The following is a 10,679-nucleotide window of genomic DNA, read 5'->3' on the forward strand; positions in this document are numbered from 1 at the left end:
TACTTCTTACTCTAAGGGGGCTTTTCTATAGAAGCTAACCCTATATATATATATATATATATATATATATATATATATATATAGAGAGAGAGAGAGAGAGAGAGAGAGAGAGAGAAGAGAAGAGAAGAGAATAAAAGAGAAGAGAGAGAGGAGGGCCCCATAGAGGATACAATTGTCTTTTCATGTCAAATTGGCTATTTTTGTTATAGTTTTATACTTGTGGCTTTATATGTTATACTATTTATTTTATACGGCCCTAACCTTATGGCCTTCGCTTCAGCTTTTCGTCGCATTTTTAACGGATCATTCACGCCGTCGCTCAATATACGCTCGCAGTTCTGTTCGATTCGCTTCAGTTCCACGCTTCCGACGCTCACCTCTCCTAAGCTCTTCATCAGCGGTATGCCTCTTCATTTTCTTTTAATTGTAATACGCGTTTTTCAGTTCTATCACTGCTGTTTCGTTTGATTCTATTTTGTTTCTCAATTCGTGTCAAATCTTCGTGTCACACCCTAATTCTTGAATGAAGAAATATAATCAAGGTGCAATTAATTCATAGAAATAAACAAGGAACAACCTTGTTAAAACCCGAATAATAAGATAACGAGTCGGGCTAGGCCCCTTTGGATCACTAGTTTTGTTTCATATTTCTGATAACCGACGTTCATTAACATAAAACTAGAAATTTTAAATTGAAGCTTGACATGAAGTCATCTTAAGTTGAGAAAACAAAAGGTGTATAAGAGTTATTACTACAGCGGAAGTCTATATAGAAATTGAACTATAGCCTCAGCTCAGTCCCGTCAGCACCAGCCAGCCAACCTGAAAACATTTGAAAGTATTTTTGGGCTAAGTACTAATGTACTCAGTGGGCAAGCATTTTCATAAACATTTCATATTTTCGTAAGAGCAGTTTATCCAATCATATTTGACATGACTTAGAAGGTTTTAAATTGAAAGAACTTCTAAGCATGTTAAAATAATTTCTTTCATTTGTGCGCACATGTCACACTCCCTTTCCATTACTCGCTGTGATCCCGGACTTTTTAGCCACCGATGGATCCATTTCTCCCATTGCACTTGCCCTGAGGACGTAACTCAGGCAAGTTGAATTGACCTCGGGACGCTACCCAGGCAGGCCTTACATTACATGCTTCGGAACACATCCAGCAAGCACCCTTATAACGCCTCTTAGTTAGTGCCCGATGGAGATCAACCCACCAGGTCAGCTAACGAGTGTACACAATTCTCAAATAACGTGTTAGGCCATAAGAGAACCTCAATTGATTCGTTGTGGCGAGCCTTAAACAGAGCAGAGTGCACATAAACATTTTATTGGATAAACAATTTGCATTTTATTGAATAAATAATTTGCATTTCATTGAAACATTTAGAGCTTAATAACTCAATCATACTTTATACATTTGGAAAGTAAGCCCACCTGGTTAGGCAAAGCCTGAAGATCATAATCACATACACTCATCTTGAGAAAGCAGCGCTAATCCCCTTGGTCCTCAAAGCCTACAAAAATTCTATTCTTAATAGGTTTCGTGAAGCTAACTTAAAGTCTTAGTGGGTGCACTTAACTACTATGATTCATCACGCCGAGTTTTCAAAATTTAATAGATAAATAATTGAAAACTAAATTGTTGAGCTAAGGATACCAACAATATCCTTACTCGATTTTCTTGGGTAATTGGATTTAATGAAAACCAATTTAAATCATGAGTACTTTTATTTGCAAAAATGCATATGCAAAATTTATTTCAAGCTTAATCATATAATAAGTAATTACACTTAACATATGCACATAATAATAATGTATTATTATTACGCAAATTATTCTTTAAAATAATTAATCAAACTAATGATAGTCAAATTAATTAAATTAGTATAGCCCAAAGAAATTAATAGAAGGCAGCCCAAAATTTAAATAACTGAAGGCCGAACTATTAATTAAAATTGAGTCCATGTTAAAATAAATAAAATCAGCCCAAAGTTTTAAATAAATAAGGGCCCAGCTAAGATTTGGAAATGGCCTAAGCTTTTTAAAAAAATCGCAGCCCAATCTAATTAAGACCCGGCCCAACTCCCAGGCCCAAACCCAGGAGCCCTAACCCTTCTTCTTCACAGATCACACGCACACACACACAACCGGAAGTCTCTCTCTCTATTCTCGCGACACACACAGACACACACAACAGACGCCGCCGGCCTCTCCTCTGGGGAAGGCAGCCTTCGGCCTCACCTCCCTCGACTCCGCGACTGCTGCCTCTCTCTCAGTTTTCACCGAGAATCCGCCTCTTCTCCCTCAGAAATCCGCCGCCGCGGAAGCTCGCCGGAGAGACGACGATAAGCCGCCTCAACCGTCGGCTCTCTCTCTTTCGATCTCGACTCCCAGCGAAGTGGCAGCGACAAGCCACCAGTCAGCCTTCCCATCTCCCACAATCCATAGAAATACCTATTATATTTCATATGTTGATACTTTTTTGTTTCTCTACATGCGAATCGATTTTCTACTTTCGAATCGATGGATTCTGAACCCTCTAGATCAGATTGAGCTGGTGCTTAGATCCTCTCCTTCTTGAGCTGATTGAGCTACTTTCGAATCGACGGTCGCGCGCCTATTGAATCGGTGGTGTCTAGAATACTCTTTTTAATTCCTCAATTCTCATTCTTACTGAACCAGCTCAACAGAACAGGGGTTTTGCTAGGGTTTAATATCTCTTCCCACTCTAACCTTGTACACGGTTTCCCATTTCTAAGAAATTCAAAACCTTATGGCCTTCGCTTCAGCTTTCCATCGCATTTTTAACGGATCATCCACGCCGTCGCTCAATATACACTCGCAGTTCTGTTCGATTCGCTTCAGTTCCACGCTTCCGACGCTCACCTCTCCTAAGCTCTTCATCAGCGGTATGCCTCTTCATTTTCTTTTAATTGTAATACGCGTTTTTCAGTTCTATCACTGCTGTTTCGTTTGATTCTATTTTGTTTCTCAATTCGTGTCAAATCTTCGTCTAATGTCAATGGCAATGGATTTGTGTATTTGAATCGAAGTATGTTATAACCTTGCCGAGTGTTATCCTTCCTAATTTTTGCCATATCACAAATTATATGCAAATACTGGAAATGTGATTGCAATCGCCGATCACATAGTGAATGAAGATATTTGAATACTGATAATTGGAGATCTTCAAATGGATGAAGATATTTGAATACTGATAATTGGAGACCTTCAAATGTTAAAGTGAATAGTAGATATATTTTATGTACTTATATGGATGCACAAGCGCTTTTATGTTTGATCTATAAAGATACATAATTCCCTCTGTGAGGCTTCCTGAAACTAAGTGAAATGTACATATATGTGTTACTATCGACTTCTTCATGTCCAACACTGCTGTATTGGTGCATTTAATTTAACCAACATGGCATATCTCACTCGTTATGATATGACATAACCCCCAACTATAAGTCCATTGTTGTTGTATCTCTCATATGAATGTGAGAGCAAAACTTATGCTCCTTCCGTCCTATTATAAATGTCCCATTATTTTTGGACACGGAGATTAAGAAATGTGTAATAAGTAGATAAAGTGGATTGATGGAAATTATTTAAATATTAGGTATAGAGAGAATATGTTGCCAAAAAAGAATGAGACATTTGTAATGGGACGTAGGGAGTAGTATTTTTTAATTTTGGAATGTGTGAAAGAATGGGATGTTGAAAGAAAATGTTTTAGATCAATCTTTTTTTAAAATGACTAAATTGAAACAGTTTTATCTCGATGGATCCCAGAAGTAATCTTACCATGACCTTGTCAGTAGATATAACCCAAAAATGTTGTATAAATAGAACTCAAATTTACTGGTCAGAATTTGCTCTCACGCCTTTTGGGATGTGAGTATTGCATGAAGGACTAGGACCTATTGTTTTCTTTTTAGAGTTTAACACAAGTAGCTTTTAGAATCCCTAAATCATATAGCTTGAATGAAGTACTTTGAATGTCATAGTTGAGACATTTAATGTTCTTGTTATCGCCTACTACTAATGATTCACCTTTGAAGAACATATTTTGAATACTAACATACTTGACACATGAGGTTTTTCAGAAAAAGAAGGTCTTGGTTTCAACAGTTTGTCTCTGAAGATTATGTTTACATTGACCTTCGGTTCTTTAATTCTCATGAAACAGGTCTTTCAAGAACGACAAGTGATGATAACCTATACAAGGCATTTGCACCTTTTGGAAATCTTCGTGAGGGTAAACAGCTCACACCTTATTCTTAGGCACACTGCGTGTCTTGGATATAAATTAATCTTCTATCCTGTTGATTTAGTCTTTCAAATTCTTGTGTTAATCTTGCAGCAAAAATTATCATTGACAGAGGCTCTGGGAAATCAAGGGGGTTCGGTTTTGTAACTTATGATACTGTGGAAGAAGCTGAGAAGGCAAGGGAGGGAATGAATGCCAAGTTCCTTGATGGTTGGGTAATTTTTGTCGACCCGGCCAAACCAAGGGAAGCTCCTCAACAACCCCCTCCTCCTCGGCGAGACATGCAATCTACTGAAACCGGTTACACTACAAACAGGACGGTTGGATGGAGTGGCTATTGACTTCTATCCAAATTCTTTGGAAGATATTTTGTAATTGACTGAAATATAATAGCTTTTGGAGAAACTGGACTATTTATTGAGACATTTGGACTGCAGAATCTGTGGCCAGTCGAAGTGAATTGTATACTAGTACAATATGCAATAGCTGGAGATATATTTATATCTGCATCTGGCAATGGCATGATGAAAAAGTCACAGGCTAGTTTGTTACATTGTTTCTAGATATTTGTCCAGTTCCCCCTTCTCTTTAGTTATTTTTTGTGTTAATATATATGAGTAGCCTAAAATATAAATATACATTTCAAAAAAGCCACAAGTATAAAAACATATCAAAACTAGCCATTTTGCAATGAAAATACTATTTTGCCCATTGATAGTGACATAAAGTAATGTGTTGTTAAAAAAAAACAAAAAAACAATGACTACAACCCTTAAAGACATGTCCACCTACTTGAATTTTGGCTGACATGCATGCATTTAATTATTATTATTATTTTGTTAATTTTACAAGTTTATTCTATTTTTATTGATTTTTTTTCTTTAATCATTTATAGCAATAAATTCTTTATTCCTTAAAATGTACTGCTACATTAACTATAATCATTTATCATAAGCCATTACTAAGTACAAACTTACTAACTATAATCAAAAGCCATACATCCTCATTAGTAATTTGAAAATTCAAAAAATTATATTTTAGAGAGAGAAATTTTGAAATGATATATGGAGAGGTAGAGTGTGAATATATAATTGATTATGGATGATTCAGCTTCATTTCATTTCAGTTAAGGCACCTAAACAAAATTGAAAAAAAAAAGGCATGTTCTTGAGTACACGGAATGATACACAAATATGTACACGAATGCACGTTTATGCCTCAAACGTAGTTTTCTAGTTGTTTATTTGTTAATATATTGCATGCTTTAATATTTGGAGGTGGATGATGTATATATCATAGTTTTTTAGTACACAAAGTAATACACGAAATCGTACACGATATTATTTTAATACGATAAACATAGTTTTTTTATTGATTTATTGTTACTATAGTGTATATTTTAACATTTTTCAGTTGGAACTACATTTAGATTGTAGTTACAGTAGGACAAGAAATTCTTAGGTCGAATGTTCTTGAGTACACGAAGGTAGGGGTATGCATTCGGTTATTTGGTTTTTTTTTTTTTGCTAAAACCAAACTTATATTCAGATTTGAAAAAAAATCGAACCAAACCGAATTAACCGAATAAATCGAACTGAATTAACCAAATTTTTAAAATTAAAACCGAACCGAACCAAACCGAAAAATCAAATTAATCCGAAAAAAAAATGAAAAAATCGAAAAACTGAATACTTTTTATAAAATAAAATAAAAATGCTCAAAATTATATTATATTTGTTTTCATTATACTTGCTAAAATCCTCTATTTAATGAATATCTATAGCAAAATCTAATATATGAACTTAATTATATAATTAACAATAGTATAAATACGGTGGGGCTACTACAGTTAACATCGATATCGATGCCGAATCATTTAAAAGTATGTTATTTGATTTTGTGTCTAGTACCGTGTACAAAAGATCATAGTCGTGTACGATACCGTGCACACTTGAACATGTTCTTCAATACACGATACAGTACATGAAACATGTAAATGAGAACACGAAGTAGTACACAAAACATGTAATTGTTATAAGTGCACGAAGTTGTACACAAAACCTGGTTCTTCAGTACATGTATAGTACACGAAACCTGTAAATGAGAACAAGAAGTAGTACACAAAACCTGTTATTATCCATTATTATCAAGTGCACGAAGTTTACACAAAACCTGATTCTTCAGTACACGATAACATAATTTATTCACAATTTCATCTCACACACAACAAAAGCTCCAACAATTCATCCACAATTATAGTAATTTATTTATTTTTCTAATTTAATAAATAGCCAAAACATGTAGCCAATATATGATATTAGTCATTTGTTTATATTTATAATTTTTATTTCAACTTTAATGTCTTCTAATAATTGTTATTTTATGTTATAAGAGTAATTGTGTTCAAATTATATTACAAATGCTACTATTGGACAAAGTGGTGAATGATTAGAGCAAAATTTAAGATGTCGCATGTTCGATCCCTCTAATTTATTTTAATCCTTAATTAGTCCTTCTATTTTCTTTGTCTTTTGATGTTATGTTGTTTCTTTTTTGTTATGTTTTTTATTTTATTTTATGATTTTCTATTTTTATTTTCACTAACTATAATATTGTTGATTTCTTTGTCTTGCAATATTCTTGATCAATAATCGTTTAGGTGTGTCAGCCAAAGAATATTTTAATTATCAATACTTAATATATAAAAATTTATTTAGCTAAGTAATAAAGTTTATTGAATTTCATTATCTAAAGATTAATTTTTTTTATAAACTATATATATTTATACTATTTGAATGGCTTCTATTTTATATATTGGAGAAATTTGTTGTGTAATAGTGAATTAGAAAAAAATGATTTAAACTTGAGAATTAAAAAAGTACTATTATTTGATTTGATATATTAAATTATTGACAATTTGAGTTATTTGCTTTGTGTTCTTTTTTTATTAATAAGAAATAAACAATAGAGACGTCAGTCAGGTCAAATATTGGCACGCCATATTAGCCTGATATTTGACCAGAATTTGGATTAGTAGCAAAATTAGATAAAATCTAAAGTTTAATAATTATCACGCTATAGTTCAAAGTTTGTGTGTAAAATCAGAATTGGACGAAAGTTCAGTATTTTATGGGCAATTAACCCTATTAAAAAACGTAGTTTTGACTCAATTACGCATCAAACGACATCGTTTGATTGTTAGGGTTAAATCAGATTTAATCCTAAACAAATTTCACAGCCCTAAATTACATTTCACCATTCTCGCTTGATTGCAATTGTTTGGTGAGAAATTAACCTAGGTAGACGACGAGATATTGCAAAGAAGACGTACGAGGAGATATTGACGACGAGATTAGACGAGACTTTGCGAAATGGGGGACAAGTATCTCACTTCCCATAGTTTTTCCCGCCCAACTCACTGAAAAATTGAGTCTCTAGGGGACTGAAATATGAAGTTTTCATGCGTGTGAATCTATGAATTTCATTGTCCATTGCATTGAATTTCTATTTTTTTTTTCATTTGCAGTGACGAATTTGGGTATTGTACTTCTCACCCTGGTCTAGGAGGTAAATTTGAGATCTCTAACAAAGATGATAGGTTTATTGTTTCTCTTCATGAGAGGTGTTTTGTGGTATTCTGAGTCGTTTTTCGAGTCATTTTAGCTCTAGATCTCTTGTGAAAGTGTGTATATTTGGGGTGATTTCCATTTTGAATTGTCGAGTTGAGCTTATTATTGTGTTTTTAATGATTTAGGTACTCGACACTTGGAAAGAAAGAAATTTGGTGAAAAGAGTTAAACTATAGAATTAAGGAGAAATTGGAGTGAGCCGCGACTAACCAGTGAACCGCTGTTGACTAAGGAAGATGTTAAGGGCAGAATGACGGGTGAGCCGCGGCTGACTGGAGCGGTTATTGACGAAAATTTGATTTGAATAGAAGTCTTTAGGAGTTAGAAAACCACCTCTCTTTCATTCTAAGTTCTATCTTTCACTTTGATGAAGCACAAACATTACTAGAACCTTAGTTTTCCATTTATTTTGATTTCTCTACGCTTTTGGAACGGATTACACTTTTATTTAGCAAGAATTTCTTTAATTTTCATCTTTGCTTTCATTGTATGGATTACTTTTGCTTTTCTTTTATTTTTACAGCATGATGAACTAATTTCCATAATCTAGGGTTGAAGATTCAATTGGGTTTAACTGATTTGCTTGTGATGTATCGATGCACTTTATCCGATTCAATTGTTTGATATTCGATTTAGCAATTGATCACTGCTTGATTGTGTTTGCAACGTGTGAGATCGAGAGAAGAACTCGTTGCTTGACCGTGGTTGAATCGGAATTAGACTTAATCGGAAACGTGTAGTCTAATAATTGATGAATTTATGTGATTTAATTAGCGTAGACTCATGCTTGAATGTGAAAACTATGGTTTGAACACCTACGTTAGGAGAATTTTGTGAGTTTATGAATTGTGCATGATCTTCACTTGTTTATTGATTTCCCAAGAAGATGATATGTCGCCCTAGAATCTTTAATCCTTGAATTTCTAATTATTTTATTATCTTGAATTTATTTGTCGTTGTTTTTGATACACTACTTGACCACTTGAAAATTGGTTAGAATGTTTAGGTGTTATTGTTTTTACGTGTTTAACACATAGATAATTAGCCCTGCTAAGTCTTTCTCGTGGAATACGACTTGGGTCAACTTGTCACTCTACGATTGACCTCGTTCTCTTGCGAGCAATCTAGAGAGTATACTTTAGGTTGAACAAGAGGACATGCAATTGTAGGGCTTGGGAAATCACGGGTATACCTTGTATCCATGTTGTTTCTGCTATTCATTTCATGAAGGAGGATCCAGCCACATATGTGCATAAGTACTTGAGCACAAAATCTTATTTGAAGGCCTACTCATTCCCACTTGAGCCAATCAATGGTGAGAGGCTATGGCCAAAGGCTCCTGGATATCCAATTGAGCCTCCACAGGTGAGGATCGATCATGTCCGGCAGACGAAAGAAGAAGAGAAGAAGAGACAAGGATGAGAAGGACCCCAAAAATCCACAGAGGCTGAGAAAGACAGGTACAATGATGACATGCCAAAGGTGTCTACAGGTTGTGCATAATTCAAGAGGATGTAAGAATGATGAAGTAGAAAAGCCTGATGGTGAGAAGAGAAAGCCTGGAAGACCAAGAAAATACCCACTCCCTGAACCTAGAGAGCCCATAGACCCCACAGACCCTATAGAGACCAGAGACCCCACAGAGGTTGCATCAAGAGGAAGGGGCAGGCCCAAGGGCAGTGGCAGAGGTAGGGGCAGGGGCAAGGATATTGCAATGGAGAGACAAAAGGTAAACCCCAATACTACTTAAGTTTGTTATGTTATTTCCATCAATTATTCAATTTTAAGTGGATTTTCTTTAAATCATTATAGGCAAGTAAAAGAATAGGACATTACATTGGAGAAGAAATAGACAACTCATATGTTGCAACTGAGAGTTCAGTGCAACAAATCCCAAGAGGAGAAGAGCTACCCATCCAAGGCCGTACACAAGAATCCCAATCCAACAATTGAAGAAATTCTGAAACTGTCCACTCAAAGAACGAACATTGTTTCTGCAACAAAAAGGTTGTTTCTTTAAGGAAAACTAAAAAACAGAAGTAAATTCGAAAGAAAATAACATTACAATCACCTCTTTGTTGGAGCATCTCAAGAATCGTCGCTCAGGATTGAGGTGCGTTCTTGACGTTTTCATCTCCACACGAATTCCGCATGTACATTCAGGGAATTAAAAGGATGTAGCTAGCCATGGAAGATATGTTTGAAGATGAAGATGCCGAGAAGTTCATTTCACCACTAGTTCAAACCCTAATCGACAAACTATTTGTGAGATTTGGTAATTTGCCCAAATCTATACCTAAATCGGTTATTAAAAAAAGAAAGGGATCAAAACAATGTAGTATTACGTACCTTTAAACGGCGTCGTTTCTTATCATCGCTGGCGAAGCCATGTCACTTTCAGATAACTTAAATGGTGCCATGTACAGCACTCAATTTGGGGCTTCCTCAAAATCATGGAAAAATTGTTCAGACTATTAAATTCAGGGAATATTTAATAAAACAAAAGTTCATGGAAAGTTTGGAAATCCACCCAAAGTTCATGAGTTTTCGCGTAGCTATTTTTTTTTTTTTTTTTTAAAGTTATTAATTGTACTAAGAGTGGAGAAAAAATTATTGACATTATTGAGAGTGATGAAAATGTGTTGTAATTAGTATTGAGAGTGGTGAAAAAATGAAAAGTAAGTGATGGGATATAATCCAAAAATAAGTAGGAAGTTCTTTTGTGGACGCTCAGAAAATTAGGAAGTTCTTTTCTGAATGGAGAGATTAT

The 10,679-nt window shown here is 34.7% G+C and overlaps 1 protein-coding gene across 1 annotated transcript; it reads left to right on the forward strand.

Moving 5' to 3' along the window:
- Positions 1 to 2,144: 2,144 nt before the first annotated feature.
- LOC130990341 (organelle RRM domain-containing protein 2, mitochondrial-like) lies at positions 2,145 to 4,842 on the forward strand. The gene is made up of 4 exons (XM_057914562.1): positions 2,145 to 2,564; positions 2,766 to 2,916; positions 4,200 to 4,268; positions 4,374 to 4,842. Exons 1-4 carry the CDS (start codon positions 2,502 to 2,504, stop codon positions 4,619 to 4,621), a joined length of 531 nt encoding a protein of 176 aa, XP_057770545.1. The 5' UTR covers positions 2,145 to 2,501; the 3' UTR covers positions 4,622 to 4,842.
- Positions 4,843 to 10,679: the final 5,837 nt, after the last annotated feature.

The sequence above is a fragment of the Salvia miltiorrhiza genome, chromosome 6 (assembly GCF_028751815.1).
Source record: "Salvia miltiorrhiza cultivar Shanhuang (shh) chromosome 6, IMPLAD_Smil_shh, whole genome shotgun sequence".
NCBI lineage: Eukaryota > Viridiplantae > Streptophyta > Magnoliopsida > Lamiales > Lamiaceae > Salvia > Salvia miltiorrhiza.